The sequence below is a fragment of the Onychomys torridus genome, chromosome 23, assembly GCF_903995425.1.
Source record: "Onychomys torridus chromosome 23, mOncTor1.1, whole genome shotgun sequence".
Taxonomy (NCBI): Eukaryota; Metazoa; Chordata; class Mammalia; order Rodentia; family Cricetidae; genus Onychomys; species Onychomys torridus.
This window is the reverse complement of record NC_050465.1, coordinates 51,103,911-51,123,185: the sequence shown is the minus strand read 5'-3', so window position 1 is coordinate 51,123,185 and position 19,275 is coordinate 51,103,911. Positions and strand designations below refer to the sequence as shown.

General features: G+C 38.9%; 1 protein-coding gene across 1 annotated transcript in view; it reads right to left on the bottom strand.

The window, feature by feature from the left end:
* Unc80 (unc-80 homolog, NALCN channel complex subunit) overlaps positions 1-19,275 on the bottom strand; it is a 183,769-nt gene that overhangs the window by 103,457 nt on the left and 61,037 nt on the right. The window contains 3 exon segments of the mRNA XM_036172708.1: positions 1,152-1,364; positions 15,520-15,692; positions 18,597-18,693. Coding sequence (XP_036028601.1) covers positions 1,152-1,364; positions 15,520-15,692; positions 18,597-18,693 — 483 coding nt within the window.

The following is a 19,275-nucleotide window of genomic DNA, read 5'->3' as shown; positions in this document are numbered from 1 at the left end:
GAACCCATTATATGCATTTGTGGTTCTTTCTGCTTAAAATTAGCAGAAAAAAAACCCCGTAGTCTTCTTGAATTTGTTTTAATTCTTCACTTTCTCCTTTCTTAGAGTGAGGAAATTGGCACCATAAGGGTCCATTTTATTAGGATTCTTAAAGCAGAGTTGTTCATTTCTTAGTTATTCACTTATTCATACATATGCCTATATTCATAGATGGCATATTAGGGAAAGAAAAAAATCTACTATGAAATTAAAGGGGGAGGGACTATGGGTGGTAAATAGGTGCTAGGAAGGATACCATTTCTTCAGTGGTGTAGTCAGGGTTAATAGTGCATGTTCTGATAAATAGCATCCCTCATACTCACAAACACAAAGTACCCACAATTAAACTCAGCAAGTGAAGAAAAATAATCAAAATAGCAGGGGCTTCTTGGGGGGAAGGGTTGCAAGGGAAAGGGGGGCTGAGATGATAATTGGTAGGAGGTGAAAATGTGTAAAGTCAGTATATTCATACATAAAGGTCTGACTTGCTTGTACTGAATCTACCAGGTTGAGCTGAATCCCCAGGGGAGTCTTTGCCCTGGAGGAGATGGGAATGGGGGGGAGGGACTGGGGTGAAGATGGGGGTAGGGGCAGGAGGGGGGAGGACAGGGGAACCCATGGCTGATATATAAAATTAAAACACAAATACCTGCATAAAAAACCAAAATTTAAAAAAAAGGGGAAATCATCCAATATGGAAAAAAAATTGCCAAAGACTAAAAACATTAAAACTTTAAAAAGAAAAGAAATTATGCTTCCAGGATCTAAATATTTTTATAATGATTGCAATGATTTGATCACAAAGATGATTCTTGAATTCAGTAATTGAAACCAAGGCTTTGGAATCCAACATGGGGGATGAAATACTGATTATTTCAACCATATGCAACCTGCCATGTGACTTGGCCCCGTATAAACCTCAGTGTCCTCAACTATAAAACCAAGTAGTAATATTCAGCCTTATAAATTTGTTGGAGGTGATTAAATGATTACTTTCCCCCCGAAGCGTCCATTCGGTACCTGGAATATAACAGACAATAAACAAATTCCCTAGGAGAAACCCCATTTCACTCCCGAGCCCGAGGTTTTACGGAAGAAAGACAAAGGCTCACATCTCCCCACTGGTAGAAGAGCTTGGCAGCATTCCACTGCAGCTTCTGGTTCCGCTTGTTGCCCACGATGGGAGACCTGCCCCGGGAAAGGCCTTTCTTGGTGATGTTCACATGGTGCCCTTTCATCCACTCTGGCCAGTTGCCCCGGTTGCACCGGTGAACAAAACGGGCACATTCCAGGAACAGAGCTGCTCTGGCCACCACAGGGGCTTCCTGAGAAGGATTAGAGAAAGAACAATGTGGGACTAATAAACAATTTCTTTAAATTGGCCTCCAGTGGAAGGACTGAGCTTCCTGGTATCCATCAGTCCCGGTGTTTTAATTTACCTTGGCCACATTTCTCAGGAGGGCGTTAGCATAGTAGTGGGGAATCTGAAAATGAAATCTCACATTCAAAGGCGCTACAGGGAATTAGGTATCCTAAGAGGGCCCATGCTACTTTTACCTTTTCAGTTCTCAACTGATCACATGCTTTCACTGTATATAAAATTGAAGATAGACTCTTGTCATACAAAATATTCAGATTATGGTTTTCTCTCCCCCAACTCTTCCCAGATCTTCCCAACTCCCTATCTACCCAAATTCACATTCTTTCTTTCTCTTTCTCATAAGACTACAGACATCTATAAAATAACAATAAAACCAAACAAAATAGTAACAAACCAGAATAGGACAACTAGGACTTGAAGGTATGTGTGAATGACCTTTCAAAGCTTTTAAAGAAGAAGTTTCAAAAAGCATAAACCTTTAACATGAATAAGCAAATACTCCATTTCTAGAATGAATCTTACTCTAATCTAGGGTGCTGTTATATTCACCCCATATGGCATGTTATCTAAGACCACTCACAAGTTTCAGGAGATGAACTGTTTTGGTTTTTTGTCTGTTTTTGTTTTTGTTTTGCACACTTTATTAGGAAAAGGAAGAGGAAGATTTTGTTGAATTAATCTTTTTCCTGTATAACAGACCAAATTTAGTTGAAAAGATTAGAGAAAAGAGGAAATTATTTAATTGATAAATGATAAAAAGTGTATTTTTTTCAGGAAAATAAAAAGCAGGACTCTCTCTTGTCATGCAAAGATGTGGTTTTAAAAATAAAAGTGGTGGGTTTGATACCCAGAACCTGGAAAAATGAGATACTGTATTGAACTCTTTTTTTTTTTTTTTTTTCCTGAGACAGGGCTACTCTGTGTAGCTTTGCACCTGTCCTGGAACTCACTTTGGAGACCAGGCTGGCCTTGAACTCACAGAGATCCGCCTGGCCCTGCCTCCTGAGTGCTGGGATTAAAGGCAAGCGCCACCACCGCCCGATTGTATTGAACTCTTTAAAAGCTAACAAGCATGTACAGAGGGTGTGGGAAAGATGGAGGAGGAGAGTAAGAGAAAGAAGAGAGGATAAGGAAGACGAGGAGGAGGAGGAGGAGGAGGGAGAGGAACAGAAAAAGAGGAGGAGGAGGTCATCAGTAGGTCATAAGAAAAATATAAAGTGTTACCTTGGATTTTTACCTATGCCAGGTTTTCTTTCTTTTTTCTTTTTTTTCTAACTTTGTATTAATTCTTTGTGGCTTTCACCTCATGCACCCTGATCCCATTCATCTGCCAACCCTTTCGTATCTGCCTTCTGTCCTTGCAACCTCTGCCCCAAAATAAAATAAAATTTAAAAGAAAAAAACAACAACAACAAAAATCCCAAACAAATAAATGAACCAACAAACCAGAACCAAAACAAGCAAAACAAAACAAAACAAAAGAGTCTCAGTGTGGATGCTCTAGTGTGACAGTGAGTCACACAGTACACCCCTCAGTCCATACACCTTTACTTGTAAGTGTTCATTGCAATGAGTCATTGGTCTGGTTCAAGGCCTCCGGCTTCTGCTGCACTAGATACTGGGCCCTGACTGGGACTCCTCTTGGATATACTATTGTTGCCTTGTGTCATGGAGACCCTGCAGCTTTGGAAAGGCAGGTCTGGCCCCTTCACATGCTCCAGAAGTTCATAGATGAGGTGGATATTAGGACAGGCTAATTCATAGCCTTGGTTCTGGGTCTGGGTGGTAGATGAGTAGTTTTCCCTCATCCTGACCACCTGGATAAGCTCTCCCGTACTGCATAGCTCACCCAATGCAGCAGGTAACAAGGCCCACTCTCTGGAGTGCTGCAGTTGGTGAGGGGCAGGGCCAGCTCTCCCACTCTCATGACCTCAGGGCCAGCTCTCCCACTTACCACAGACATGGAGGGGTGGGAGATGGGGAGGGGCATCTCTCCCTTGCCCACACCACCTTGTGACAGACAGTGGGGCTAGGTCTCCCACTCTCACACCTTCAGGGCCAGCTCACCAGCACCCTGTCAATAGGGTCAGGTCTACTGTGCTACCCAGGCAAGATGCAGGGCCTGCTCGCCTGAGTGCTGTAGTTAGTGAGGGGCAAGGCCAGTTCTTCCTAGTGTGCAGCCAGTGAGGAGCAGGATCAACTCTGTGCAGACCTCTCCCCGTTGTCTTCGGTGGTAACAGGTGACACGGGCATCAATGCAGACCTTGGCTGTGACAGGGTCATGGACCTAGACACGGCCCAGGCTGCGGTTTGGGCCTTTATGATGCCATGGCCTCAGGTGGCAGGTGCATGTCCCTCAGGTCTGTGTAAGCCTGTTGTGCCATATTTTAAAAATGTCACATTGCCACCACCACCTCTGGGTCACTCAGTAACTCTAGGCTGTCGGTGATAACTGATTTTCAGGTTGAAAAGAATTTTTTTCATCATTTTAACCAACAAAGTTCAGAACAATTCAATCTATAATGCTAAAATAAATATTAATGTATAGAGATTATGTCACAGTTGACTTTTTTTTTTTTTTTTACAAATTGTAATATATAACAACACTATGATCAAGAAATAATACCTTAATTTTAAGAGTCTTAAAAAAACCCCAACATGTTTTCTACATAACCTGGACTGTGAAAGTGAACACACAGTATCCAATCTGATGTTCTCCCATGCCCACATCTATGCTGTCTTTGTCTTTGTCTTTACATTGTCTTAATTTATATTCAAAGATCTTACTAAAAGAGAATTTGGGGGTGAATGTATAATGTATTTAAGAATAAAAATCAATCAGTAAATACAATATTGTTTTAAACACATATCACCTGCATTCTACCATTTAAAACATATTGCAGTTCTGTATAATGAAAAAACGATGTTCGACCTTTGTGACTTGGTTTACTTTCCAGTCTATTCCCATCTCAAGTGCTGTACAATCTAAGTGAATCAAAAAAGAAGCTGTTTCCTACATATGAGATCTCATATCTTTCCAGAAGGGCTGTTCCCATGACTTGCAGCCTTCATGTTCCTGTTCTCCCTGTAAGATGGTTCTGGCAACCATCATCACTGAGAAATCTTCTCTGTTTTATGCTCCTTTAGATGATTAAAGTAAATTGCAACCCCCTTATCTAAAGCTTAAATGCAGCTATCGAGAATTCTATAAACTTAATTTAAAAAACATTTTTAAAGGAAAATAATTGCAGTAATGCATCATAAAAATTCTAGTTAAGAACCATATTTACTGAGGGGCTTAATTTTTCAAACCTTATTGACAGGAGACCGAAAGTTAATATGGACAGAAAGACAAAATACCAGATGAACACTGTGTTAGGAATCTGTAGTGGGTAGCCATCTCAGCCTTGGCCTGGAAGTTCCAGCCCCCATTGAGGCTTCGATAATGGCCACACCCACAAGGTGGGGATGAGGGAGGAAGATGAAGACCCAGAGAGGAGAGGCTTCTCTTGGTTCCAGGACCCTGGACACTGGAGGTAGACCAAGCAGAGTTCTCCAGAGAACACAGCCGGACTGCGCCATACCTTTCCCAGACCCTGCAACCTATCCCTTCATTTGTAAGTTACCCCACAAACTAAACCCCCCTTTTAACTACTTGGAGTGGCCTTAATAATTTAACCAATAAGAATCTGTTATTCATACATGAGTGATAAGTAATGAAATTCTGTACAGAAGCTGAGACATGGAAACAGGTCATTGGGAGAGTCCATTCTTCAATGCCAGGAGTCTGCAGACAGAGGCATGAATGCTATGATGCCGTTGCACACAGTCTGAATACTGAGTCTTTCTGCACATTGGATATACTGGCCTGCATCTGAAAGGGGCTGAGACATCTGTCTCTAGGAAATGAATGCCAGGCAGGAGGGCAAAGCCAACATTATAAATTCATTTTCTTCCTGTTAGACTGTGATATATTCTCATGATAAAACAATCTGAACTCAATGCTTAATGACAGGAGACAGGAAGAACACCCATGACAGAGCACTATACAGTGAACTCTGACTTTGACAGAATTATAGGTAAAATCCAACTTAGATTAGATACATGGAATAGAGAGTACTTTCACCACCCCTAACTATGGGCTTATGAAGGAATGAACAATTGATGTATGTATGCATGTGAAGAGGCATAAGAAACTTGAAGTGTTTTTAGATGAACAAAAATTTCAGTTGTTTACTTTTAAAAATTTAGCATGATAAAACCCAGATGTTACCAGCATATAGTTATTAGCCTTGGTAGTTTGAAGTTTGGAAATGCAATTTAGATCAATTTGAGGCTATATTCTATTTATTATACATCTCAACACAAAGGGTGAAATTGGTTATTATCCAATGGTTTTGATACATGCTATAAAATCCAGTGTCACTGAGAACTCCCACAGCTTGAATAAAGAATCATTCAAATGGTATCCTTTTATAATAATCCTCATGACCCTGGTAAACAGGAGGCAGGCTTGGGAATTCTATATTCAAGATGTTATGAATTATGTCAGTTCCTAAAGCATTAAGTATTCCTATCCCCCTTCTGTTCTTTGAGACAGGATATCTCTACATAGCTCTGGCTGTCCTGGATCTGACCAAACTGGCCTCAAACTCACAGAGATCTGCTATCTCGGCCTCCTCCTGAATGCTGGGACTGAAGACATGCCTTGTGAATATTTCTATATAGGAAATTGAGGGGGATGCTGAGGCACAAAGCCAAGGATACTACTATGCCTTCTAGTAGAAGATGCTAAGCAATAAGAATAAATACAGAACATGTGTGCAACACAATCTAAGGTATTCTAGTATGGATGTGGCTTTAATGAGTATTTTTTTAAGTATTATTTATATCACAGTTTTGAAAAGAGGAGATTTGGGGAGGCAGGACTATAGCCTACCTAGAAGAGAGGATTCTTCCTAGCCACTAAGGAAAGCCAAGGTTCCCCTTCTGATGGAGCTTCACTCTTACAGTTCAGTACAATCTGCAGGACCAGTAAAATATGGAGGTATGATGTAATGGAGATGGATGGATTCACATAAGGGAGAAAGATAACTCAAGGGGATGGGGAACAAATCAAGCAAACACTGCATGGCTGAAAAGATCATCAATTATCAAAGGCCCATTTACAATGAATGTCAACACTAGTCTAGAGAGAGAAATAACAGGATACAGGTGATATGCAGGGGAAATGGGGAAAACATGGTGCTTAATTGGGGAGTGCTACAGAGAGAGAGAGAGGGAGTCTAAGGCTAAAGTTAACCTATAAGCACTACTTGCCCAAGGACACATAACCTCTTGGAAGCAGAAAAATCTCACCAGGCCTCTAGACAAAGAACTGTGGGAAACTAATGACTGTTGAGAGAAGGAGAGTTAGTCTTTCCCATGTATGAGCCCTGTAATTGGTTATCCAACACCAAGCCTGAAATCATATACACAAAGCAACATTAAATGTACGTAATTTGTGTGTGTGTGTGTGTACACATGTATACACATATGTGTTTGTGTATATACATATATATATATATATATATATATATATATATTCAAAGAAAGAGAGGCTTTCAATGTGGCAGTGAGTGAGGAGGAAGAGGAGGAATGGGAGGTGTTGGGAGGAGGACACGTGAGAGGGTCTAAAGGGAAAGATGGGAAGGGGAAAATGTTATAATTGTATTTTAATTAAAAAATTTTTTTTAAAAAAGTTAAAAAACAAAAAACCAAAAGCTGACAGCACAGAGATCAATATATCAAAATGTCTTCTTTTCTTATTAATCTGCCCGTCCAGGTGACATTTCAGTTCCTACAGCTGCGCCACGTTTCTATTCCACGACGCCACAGTTTCATAGAACCATTTTAAGGGGAAAACCAAACTATATTAAGCTAAATTATATGAATTAGAATCTCCAAACATAAAGTTTAAATAAAAAAAAAAATGGAGTATCAGTGATTTCAAAAAAATTCCCCTACTTGAATGGAGGGCGTGTTCTCTGATGGCTGTGGAGTCGTGTGAAGTCACGTGAAGTCATGACTTTGTCGCTGTGAAGTCTGAATTTCTTCAAAACTCTGCAGCTGGAACTAGAAAAATCCCTGCATCCAGAACCTTTCCTTGATTTTTTTCTTTTTTTGCTCTTTCGCCTGGGTTTTATGATTGTTATATATATTGAATGTTTCCTTTGTGAAGGTGAAGCAGAAAATTGGGATACTAAACCAAACAGCTGGGCCATCTTTTGCCTGGGGACCTAGAAATATATTTACCAGGACACAACAGTTAATTGGAGGGTATAATTACAATACATCCCTTTCCCTCAGGGGCTTATCTTAGCTTGTTATATGAGAAGAAACCCCAACAGATTCTGAAAATTCACATAACACCGCACAGGAACTACCTATTTTTTTTTTTGAAAGCTAAATATTTTATGATGGTCCCTGAGGAATCACATGATTTTTATTGCCTTACAATAAAATATAAAGTGCTTGCTGCTGTGAGATATGTTTATTTAAAACCAATGGGAATAAGCAGTTTTTATGGGTCTCAGTATGTGTTAGAATTTTTTTCTTTCTTTCCTTCTTTTTTTTTTTTTTTGCCAGGGGGCATATGTTTCTGAGTCAATGTTTATTACTTTGCTGGTATTGAATTGTCTCCCTGACTGAGATCACTGACTAACAGACTCATTAGCTGACAAGCTGCCTCTGTCCACTTCAACAGTAGCTGTGGACAGTCTGGGGTGGGCATAACTGTTCAACTCATGGTCTGGCTGGCTAATCATTTTCCCATTTATTCAAGTCATGGTCGTGTTTTGGGTTACTTATTTAAAAAAGAAAAAACAAATGATGTCTTCTATTTCATATAATGGACTGGGTGGAAAGACAAACTTCCTTTTATTTAAAACACCTAATGATGCTAGACAAAATTTTAATACTTGTTTTATTTTTATTTCTAAGGTGAGATGGAAGACCACGGAAGATAATCATGGGGCAGCGATGGATGAGTTAGAAATATTTGCTCTCAGAGTTTTTGGTCCACTGATTAAATATCTAGTCTCAAGCTGGTGGGGGTCAGGCCACACACTTCTGTGTAAAGTTAACTCTGTTTGCTTATTTTGAGTTAAGGGTCTCATTAGGTAGCCCAGGCTGTGTATCTTGAATGCTGTGATTATAGGAATATGCTACCATCCCTGGCTCTAAATTGACCTTTACAAATAAAAAATTAGCACTGCTCATGAAATCTGAAACCCCAAATATAGGATAAAGCATAGGTTAGCTGAGTTTTGTTTGTTTGTTTATGTCATTGATACTATTAACATTTGGGTCAGATCATCGCCGTTTTGTGGGTGGCATACTATGAATAAGATGTTTATCAGAATCCAAGTTGTGAAAATCCAAGTTTATCTAGACCTTATGAAATATCCTGTGGTAGCCAGTCTTGCTCTTGATTAAGAATGGGATCGGGGCTGGAGAGATAGCTCAGCAGTTAAAAGACCTGGTTACTCTTCAAGAGGACGTGGGTTCAATTCTAGAACCTACACTGTAGTTCACAACCATCTGTAACTTCAGTCTCAGGGAATCCAACATCTGTTTTGGTCTCTGCAGGCCCCAAGCATGCATATGATGCATAGATATACATGCAGGCATTATGTTTGGATACATTAGTTCAATTATATCAAAGAAGTGTGGGAAAAGACTCCATTGACAAAGAGGCAGCGAAGTGAATGTGGTAGCTGAACATTTTCTAAGGCATAGTATCAAGAGTGACAAAGAAATGAAATAGAAGAGGCAGTCAAGTTTAAAATTAGACCTTGAATGTACCTGCAATGTCCAGAAGGAAAGTGAAAATGTGAGGGACCTTACATCAAAGATGTAACACCTGAGAATTTTCCAGAATACATACATACATATATATATATATATATATATATATATATATATATATATATATATATATAATATTGCAAGTGCAAAATTTAGGGTCCTCATGAACATCTAGTGAAATATGGCAGAAGCATTGTAGTGAAACTGTAAACTATCAACAGCCACCAGAAGATATTAAAGGTGCCTAGAGTTGGATCAGCCTTGGGGACTGATTGCCAGTACAGAATATTAAGACAGAGATGGAATAATATCTTGGAAGGACAGAAAGAAAATGTCAGCCTATGGCTTGTTAACAATTCCAGCAGAAGGAGCTTCAAGTTGAGGTGAAAACAAACGTTTTCTAAAACACCATGGCTGATAGAGCTACTCCAGCTGGCCTCCGAATCCTCTCTAGTAGGGCATACTTGAGGGGGAGCATGAGTTTGCAAAGAACCCTGGGGTAAAGGAGAAGGAGCCAGCAGAATTTGCTAAACTTTGGGAAAATGTTAAGCATGAAGACCTAGTTCTGATTCCTACAGTGCACATAAAGCCGGATGTGGTCCAGCTCACATGTAACTCCAGGGCTCCTGGGGTATACGAGGCAGAAAAAAGACCACTGGAATCTTAAAGGCCAGCTAGCTGGTGATAGCTAGTGAACAACAGATCCTCACTCAAACAGGATGAAAGATGGAAGGCAAGGGCCAACACCCAGTGTTGTCTTCTGACCTCCACATAGGGTGACATGTATGTGAGTGACATGTATGTACTTATACTCACACATGAACTCACACACATACCCTGAGACAGAGAGAGACAGAGAGAGAGAGAGAGAGAGACAGAGACAGAGAGAGAGAGACACAGAGAGACACAGAGAGAGAGAGAGACAGAAAGAGAGAGACAGAGAGAGACAGAGAGAGAGAGAGAGAGAGAGAGAGAGAGAGAGAGAGAGAGAGAGAGAGAGAGAGAGAGAAAATTGGAGAGGAAATATAAGAAAATGTGCTGACCCTAAAGGAAAATACAGATTAATTAAATTATCTTAAATTAATTAAAAATTCTCTTCATTAAAATACACCACATAAATAAAGTAAATAGAAACCACAAATAAGGAGGTGATGCAATGTAAAAAACAGATGATCAATTAGTATTGGCATCATCTACAATCATTTTTTTGGTTTGTTTGATTTAATTTTTGTTCATTTGTTTTGAGGCAGGATCTTACTATGTACCTCTGGCTGTCCTGGAGTTCACTCTGTAGACCAGGATAGCCTCAAACTCACGGAGATCTGCCTGCCTCTACATCCCGAGTGCTAAGATTCAAGGTATGCACCACAAATCCTTGCCTACAATCTTCTAAAATCAACCATAAAAGACAAATAATTCTTCAGTAAAGGATGGAAAAGATACTAATTAAATTATTCATCATGTCTGTGTAAGGACATCTTAAACCTTATGTTGAAATACAAAGTTGGTCACTTTAGGGCACCAGACTGGTAAAAACAGTGATGTGAACAAGTAAAAAACAGAAGCAAGAATGCGGACTAGTACAAACCTTCCTTACACAATTGGCACCAGTGTAGAATTCTTGCAATTATATGAAATATGGGTTTTACACCAAATGCAAAATTATAATCAGAATTGAATTTTTCTGTATACCTAGGAAACTATTCTGAATCAAGGCCCATGTACACTAACACATAGGGGAGCATCCAGAACTGCCAAAATTCTGGAGAAAAAAAAAAAAAGAAATGTCTTGCTAAAATGAAATGAATTTACAACTTGTGCTGTAGTTAATGAAACTATTCTTGAGTGAAAATTCACGTAGTAGCACTAACTGCATCAGAAGAAACCCAATGCTGAACAGAAAGGAATACATGACTACACATCAAGAAATTTCAGAATCAGGTAAAAGAAAGCAAAACAAAGCAACATAACATAGCAGCAGCAGTTCTGGTTGGCACAGGGACACCATCAGGTAAGAGAGCAGGAACCCTAAAGTCACTGGGAATGCCCTATGTTTGAGGTCTGTCATGAATATAACTGACTTTTCCCCCTTTAATTCGACCTATTTATAAGACCAAATACTTGAATATGAATTAGATTTTCTTCAATCACAGATGAGGGAGAATTTTACAATCCAATTAACATGGGATGTGGGTAATATTCCCGGAAATTGGCACTAACGCCGCCAACTGACATCTTTGTTAACTGTATTCATGCTGATAAATTACACCCAAACTAGAAGTCGCCATCTATACACATTACAAATTCTACCAGATAAATACGGATAGACTGTGAGTACTGTAAATACAAGTGTGCCAAGATGCTTCTTTTTCCCTTTGTGCTGGCAGGTCACATAACTTTAGTGTGAAAGGGATCCTTTGTGTAAACATGTCTTTAAAAAAAAGTATTACAGCTGTATTTGATACATTTATACTAAAGAAAATGATTATGAGGAATAGCTGCATTGGCCTTAAATCAATGATCTGGAATTCCATGCTTGTAATGATAATAGTAAGATTATTTAAAACAAACAAACTTTCTTTTGTTATATTTGACTTTGCAAGTTCCTAGTATTTCCTTCACGTAGTAGTACTTTCCAATTCGTAAGAAAAACGTCAATTTGAAGCCGGGTGGTGGTGACACATGCCGTTAATCCCAGCACTCCGGGAGGCAGAGGCAGGCAGATCTCTGTGAGTTCGAGGCCAGCCTGGGCTACAGAGTGAGTTCCAGGAAAGGCACAAAGCTACACAGAGAAACCCTGTTTCAAAAAACAAAACAAAAGATGTCAATTTGAAAAAAAATCACATTTAAATTGTATGATCAATGAAACAATGAAAGCAAAAATCATGTTTTAATATAAAATTCAATTTAGGACATAGGTAAAAGCAATAGGACAAAATAGTTCAAGAGGGGTAGGATAAAATCAACTGTAATATAATTCTGAATCCAGTTCATGTTTCCACTTCTGCTTGATAAAAAGTAGATTTTACCACTGTCTTCATCTGTACATCTGCACCTGCACTCTTGCATGCCTGACTCTGTTTATCCATGTGTCTGTATATCTATGCATGCATACATATGTATCTATCATCTACTTACCTATCTGTTATCTATCTATCTATCTATCTATCTATCTATCTATCTATCTATCTATCTATCTATCTGTTATCTATCTCTACCTAGCTTAATATCCATCACCTATGCATATCTGTTAATATCTATTAACTTACCTATATTTTCTATATCTGTGTGTTTCCATATTCTTTTTTTTATTTTATATTTTATATTTATTTATTTATTTATTTATTTATTTATTTATTTATTTATTTGTTTTGGTTTTTTGAGACAGGGTTTCTCTGTGTACCTTAGCGCCTTTCCTGGAACTCACTTTGGAAACCAGGCTGGCCTCGAACTCACAGAGATCTACCTGTCTCTGCCTCCCGAGTGCTTGGATTAAAGGCGTGCGCCACCACCGCCCAGCTCCATAGTCTTCTCTACATCATACACATGACTAAAACTACAAATGCATTAGAGAACACATAAAAATATTATAAAACAGGAGATTAGATGCTGGGAAAAAACAAATACAGAGGAGAAATCTGTGAATACAAGAGTAATCTTGAGGAACTCCTAACCTAGATCTATATTGACAAATTATGGTTGTCACACCTATACAAATGACAGCCAGCACCAAATGCCACTTTAATTCAGGAATACAAAATACCTACCTACACATCCCTTTCTCTCAGATGGCTTGTTAGCATTTACTACCAAATTCAGTTTTTCCACTTTTTCCTAGCTATGGAATGGTCCCGAGTATACCTGCGTCTGGGAACCATATCCTGGCCTGATCCGTTTGATCTTACACCAACAACTAAGATAATGTGGAAGTTCTCTATAAACTGTCTGCAGAATGAAACTTGTCATTATTAACCTCTACTATCCCTTCTGCCAACCTCCATCTCTCTCCTCCTCTTCCTCTCTTCTTCTTCTTCCTCTAACACCTTCTTCATCGCCTCTGCATTTATGCATATGAAGGAGTCACCCCCATTGCCTGATAAAGGACACTTTTTGACTTCTTTAAATTTTGGCTGATTCTGACATCTGGGATTTGGGTTTCCGAACTTGGGCACAATGCTTGGTCTTTTCTAGAATTAAAGACTCCCAGGTATGAAAAGCCCTCTTAGCCCCACCCACCACTGCTCCAGGGCTGCACATTGCCCCCAGTACATCTAATTATTGATGAAGAGTGTATTTCCTTCCCCAGCCTACACAGGTCACTCCATCAGTGTGTTTCCACATGTGTCTCTGCTTGGAGGCAAAGAGACACTAATTGTGCACTGAACCATACGTTTTCTGTTGTTTACCATGGAATTTATGAGATTAGAAAGAACAAACATTGCCAGAGGAGGTACTGCAGGGAAGGGAGGATATGAGAACTCAGTGATCTGGGAACTCTCCAGTCACAGCTCTACATTTAGGGACATGAGAAAAAAAAAAAAAATCTCTATTTGCTGTGTTTTCTTCCAATCCAATGGTAGGAGTCACATTCTGGCTGAGAATCTCTTTGTGGCTGAAAACTCCTGCACCACATTTCTATAGCAAGTAAAGGGTACAACAGTTGGAAGTCGGGCAGGTATGGAATAATTTTAATGAGAGCAAATGAAACTCCACCACCTAGAAAATTTAAATATCAAATTGACCATCAATATTGTAATTAAAATTGTCTTGATTTGGAAGCAAGCATTAGTTTGTTCCAATGAGATTCTTTTTCAGATCCCTCAGGGTGTTCTTCCTGTGACAAGCCATGTGTTTCTGCAGGCCCACATATCTTAATATAAATGCTAAGAGTTTTCCACATGGGAAGCAATGGTGAATGAATTCCTTCTGGCTTTCCATCATCAATGAATATAAATGAAGTAATTCCAGTTGCTTGATGAGTCTCCTTGCTAGTGATGACACATTTATTGAGGTAGAGTTCTTGAGGTTTTAGAGTTCTGTGGGAAATCCATTAATTTTCTGATATATATGCTAAATTTTGTCTATAATTGTGCTTTTCTTGGGAGAATTTTCACAACTTTCATCCAAATCTAAAAGAATCAGTGTTGCCAAATGTTAAGAATCATTGGTTTGGAAAATGAATGTGGTGTGGATACTCGAAATTGAAAATAGTTCAGGTTTTCCTATTATGATAAATTCTTATCATGTATTTCTATAATAATAAATATCTTTAAAGGACAAAATGCTTTTTGAATCATTAAAAATTTATTCACAACTTACTTGATTATAGGAGGCCATATACATATATTTTCAATGTGTCTTGATACTAATTTTGATTTATTTAAATAATTGCTTGACAGAGAAGCATATGGTGTTGCTATAAATGTCCTGAATGGAATTAGAAGATTCTGCTCTGATCCCAGTTTTAGAACCAATTAGCATATGACCTTGATCAAAGTCACCTGAGCTGTCAGAGTTTTTCAAATTCTTAAAGTAGCTTCACATCATTTTTATTAAGAGTCAACATAACAGAGTACAGAATACAGTTTCTCTGAGGATAGAAGACAGGCCTAGGCCCCAGTCTATTCTTTGCTGGCTTTCAACCACTGGACTACAAGCTGGTCTTCCTGGTTCCAGGATTTCCCTGTGGAAATACACTACATTATATGCTATAATGTCAATCATTAGCCTTAGGCTGTGACACTCACTGAGAAGACCAGATGGCTAGACACAGAAAGCCTATAGATGAAAAACAGAACTTGGTTCTGAAGCTAAGTTTTGCATCTTTGTAGCTGCTAGTGCCATGTTTGTTACAGAGGAAGACCTCAATGGATACCTCTTAATTAGGAATTACATATCGAGTATTTATTTCATAACTGATACCAAAGAAGATTCGGTAGTAGCATTAACTCTCATTTTACAGTTATTGGGCTAACAAATGTCAGGCCAATTTTTCATCTTAGGCATCCTGAAGTTGGAATGCTTTCACATACTAATGATCTCACTGTTAACACAGGCTACCTCCCAGTGATTTATTAAGATTTTCCCTTTTTATTTATTTCTCTTACCTTACCAACTTTTTCCCCCTTTGACATTAATTCTGATAAAACTAAACAGATATGAACCCATCGCTAGGGTTAAGACTGGGAATTCATGCTTTCCTCCATTGCTAGCATGAACATGAATAAGGGTGGGGGAATTCTGTAACTTACTAGGTCCAAGGCAGCAGCTAGGATGGATGCATCAGGAATTGTCCCTGGCTCACAGCAGTTGAGCAGAAATTGAAAACGTTTCATGCCTTGTCGGATTGCTCCCAGATTCACCACATTTTTGCTTTTTCCACCATCTTGGTTGGGAGAAACGTGGTCATCGAAACTGTGGCAACCTGTAGAGTTGTGCCATTATGAAAGGAGAGAACAAAGTGGATCAGAAAGAAGGATCCAAGTCATACTAGTACGTTTCCTGAACTGTTGGCCTGAAAATTCTCTCCCACTCTTTCTCCTTCCTCTGAACCTCTAAAATGCTTGCTATGAGCACATTTTGACTTGAATTAATTGGTGACGTATAACAGATTAAAAATGCAGGATTTTAGCCAGGTGGTGGTGGCACACGCCTTTAATCCCAGCACCTGGGAGGCAGAGGCAGGTGGATCTCTGTGAGTTTGAGGCCAGCCTGGGCTACCAAGTGAGTTCCAAGAAAGGTGCAAAGCTACACAGAGAAACCCTTCTCAAAAAACCATAAATAAATAAATAAATAAATAAATAAATAAATAAATAAATATTAAAAAAAAATAAAATAGAAATTCAGGACTTTCACCAAACAGCTTCAATGTAGGGTCTGATTACTCTGCTACTGCAACTCTAAGCTGGTAAATAAGATTGGCAAAATTAAAATAAGCAAAAGTAGGAGCGTAGATTTTGGACTGAGAGTTGAAGAAGAGAGTGCATGGAAATCAAAGGAAATGACAACAAGACAAAGATATTTTCATCTCCTCCATCAAGGAGAATAGTCTACAAACAGGAGAGTCTAGCTCCTTTGTCACTTAGGACAGTTGTAATGAAATACCCTGGGCCAGCTGACTTGTAAACCACTAATATCTGCCTCTCACAACTCTGTGGCCTACAAGTCTGATCTTAGGTTGGAGTACAGTTGATTCTTTCTGAATTGGTTATGCCCCCAAATGGTCTTTCCTTTTTGAGCGCAGAGATATCTCATCTCCCTTTTCTGTAAGAGTCATGTTACCCTCGTGATATCTTCCAAATCTAGCACCTTCCTAAAGTCCCATTTCTGAGTGTTATCACAGTGTGAGCTGGAAGTTAATAGCATGAACTTTGTATAGATGTAAACATTCACTCTATAGCTTATGGAAATCTATACTATATGGAAACCATTCATTAACAAGGAACATTTACCACCCAACACTCTTGGGTTTATGCTGCAGGTACATCAAGTTAACACTCCAGTATGCAGAAAGAACTTAGAGATATGGTCACAGCACCAGCCAGGGGACAGGGAGCTAGCACGGCACAGACCTCAGGACACACATTAGCATCATTCTCAGAAAGCAAACAGAGAAACATTGTCTTTATGATGCTGCTGGTTCTGAAAACTAGAGAGATTGTCTCTGAAATTGCACAGGAAGTGGGTAAAGTGTACACAATCTGAAATGGTGAAGCTGGCAAAGACCTGGGTTGTCAGGAAGAGCCTTATGAGGGGTTTCCCCTTTCTTCTTCTTCTTCAGTACTGAGAATCAAATCTAAATCCTTATCTATTAGACAAGTGATCTACAACAGACCAAAAGTTCTAGCCTAGGAAGACACTTGAACCCTTAATCTAAAAACTTGATGTCTGTTCTAAATTCTGAGAGACAGTTAAGTAGATAGGATGATTTTTTTGTGATGTAATAAAGCTTAAGAAATAGCATGCCTTCATGAAGAACATATCATGGTAAACTAGATGGCACTTCACTTTTGACATTATCATAAAGATATCAAGGACGCCATATCTGGTAAAGTTTGATGAACCTTCTGTAATGAGATGAGAAAATAATTCATGCATTATTAGAAAATTAATGGCATAGTTTGTTGAAAATCTATGTCCACAAATTATTAATTAAATATATTCAACATTAGTGGTTACAATGTTATCTTTTTCCTGCTCAGTAAGAAACTTGGATGAAAGCATGGAAATGCATGTCTCTTCAGATGGATCATCAAAGTCCAGTTATGAAGAAAAGATACAGAATTCAAACTGGTTTTGAATTTGTCCTTTAATTTTTTTCCTGGACAAGTGTTCTAACTGCATTCTATACAGCAAAATATTGAACCTTATGAAATGGAGATTCCATAGTGGCTACATCAAAGCCTATCACGATATTCATTGACAGAAAGATGAACTAGCAAAAGTTGACCAATACAAACAGCTATGTGATGAGAACACTGATATTTTTAAGTTCTCTCCAAACATTTGCTATATACATGGCTTAGTTATTAGCTACACTGTTTAATTTCAAATACGGCCTGTTATATTCCATCTAGAGCTCCACAGTTTACCACGCTCACCATCTACCATGCACACACAGAAAAAGGAGTCAGGATGTGCTAGAACAAGAGAAGCTTCCATGGAATAAAAACTAAAGAAACAAAGACATTTAGTCAAAAGAGATCAAAGGAGAGAACAGGAAATGAGCAAGAGGGGTTGCAGTATTATGTGTAGCTGTGTATGTGTGGTTATGGATATCATCACTAGGACAAATCATCAAGTTTATGGGCAAATATATTTTCAGATTATAAAGAAAGATTTCTTAACAATTAAAGCTGTCTGGATCTGGAACAAATTGCTTTGTGAAGTTGCACACTCCCCCTCAGTGGAAGTATGCAGAGGGAGGGTGGCCACCTGTCAGCCATGAACAGAACTCTGAAGCAGAGAGTGGGTGGACAGAAGGTCCTGTGACTCTCAAATTCTAACAAAGACAAGAGGCCATGTCTTATTCTCTGCACACTCAGGGCCCACCAGGGGGTGAGGATCACAGTAAGGTTTCCATAAATGTCTCTTCCACAAAACTGGTAATCAAGAAGCTATAAATAGCAGTGAGAGACACATTTAAAGAACAAAGGAAAAGACAATACAAATAGAAAATGACCGTTGTTTTTAAAGAGACAGTTTTACAAAAAAAAAAAAAAGAAAAGAAAAAGAAAAAGAAAAAAGAAAAGAAACAGAGCAGTTAATTTAAGTAAATTAAAAGAAGGAAAGTTGTATGTATCCTTAGGCTATCGACATCGACATTTACCAAGACGCTTGAAGAAATTCTCCTCCTCTTCTCGGCCATTCTCCAGCCCACTCCCTGGCCCACCTTCAGAGAGCTTGACCGCACTGGTGAACTTGACCTGGGGAGAAAAGGAAAGCCATCAGACATTCAGCAGCCAATCACTGGGTTTTTCTAGACCTTGGTTTGAAGAGTAAATTGTTTGGGATGAGAAAACTGCTCTCTGGCTTCCACATCTAGTAAGTGCTGTCATGTAATATGCACCCATGTTCCAAAAAAAAAACAAAAAAAACCATGTTCACTAAAACTGCAGGTGCAAGGAATACCAGGTAAGAGACCAGAAGGTGAGCGCAAAAAAATTTAGTAAACAATTCAGTCATGTTTAGTGTTAATTTGGATGAAGTTTAAACTGAATGCCTTATTCATCCTTCATGAACTCAACCACAGTTGAAAATCAGATCAAAGAGGAAATTGACTAAAGTGACTGAAATTTATAAATCAATTAATAACCTAATATTCTCCCCTACTCTCCCTCCCTTCCTCCTTCTTTCTCTTTTTCTCCTTTTCCCTCTTTCTTCACTAGAACTGAATGAACTGACGCATGCTAGGCAAGTGCTCTATCACTGGGCCACATCCATAGCCTTCTTGTTCACTTGTCATCTTGAGTTAGGAACTCACTAAATTGCCCAGGCTAGTCAGGCTA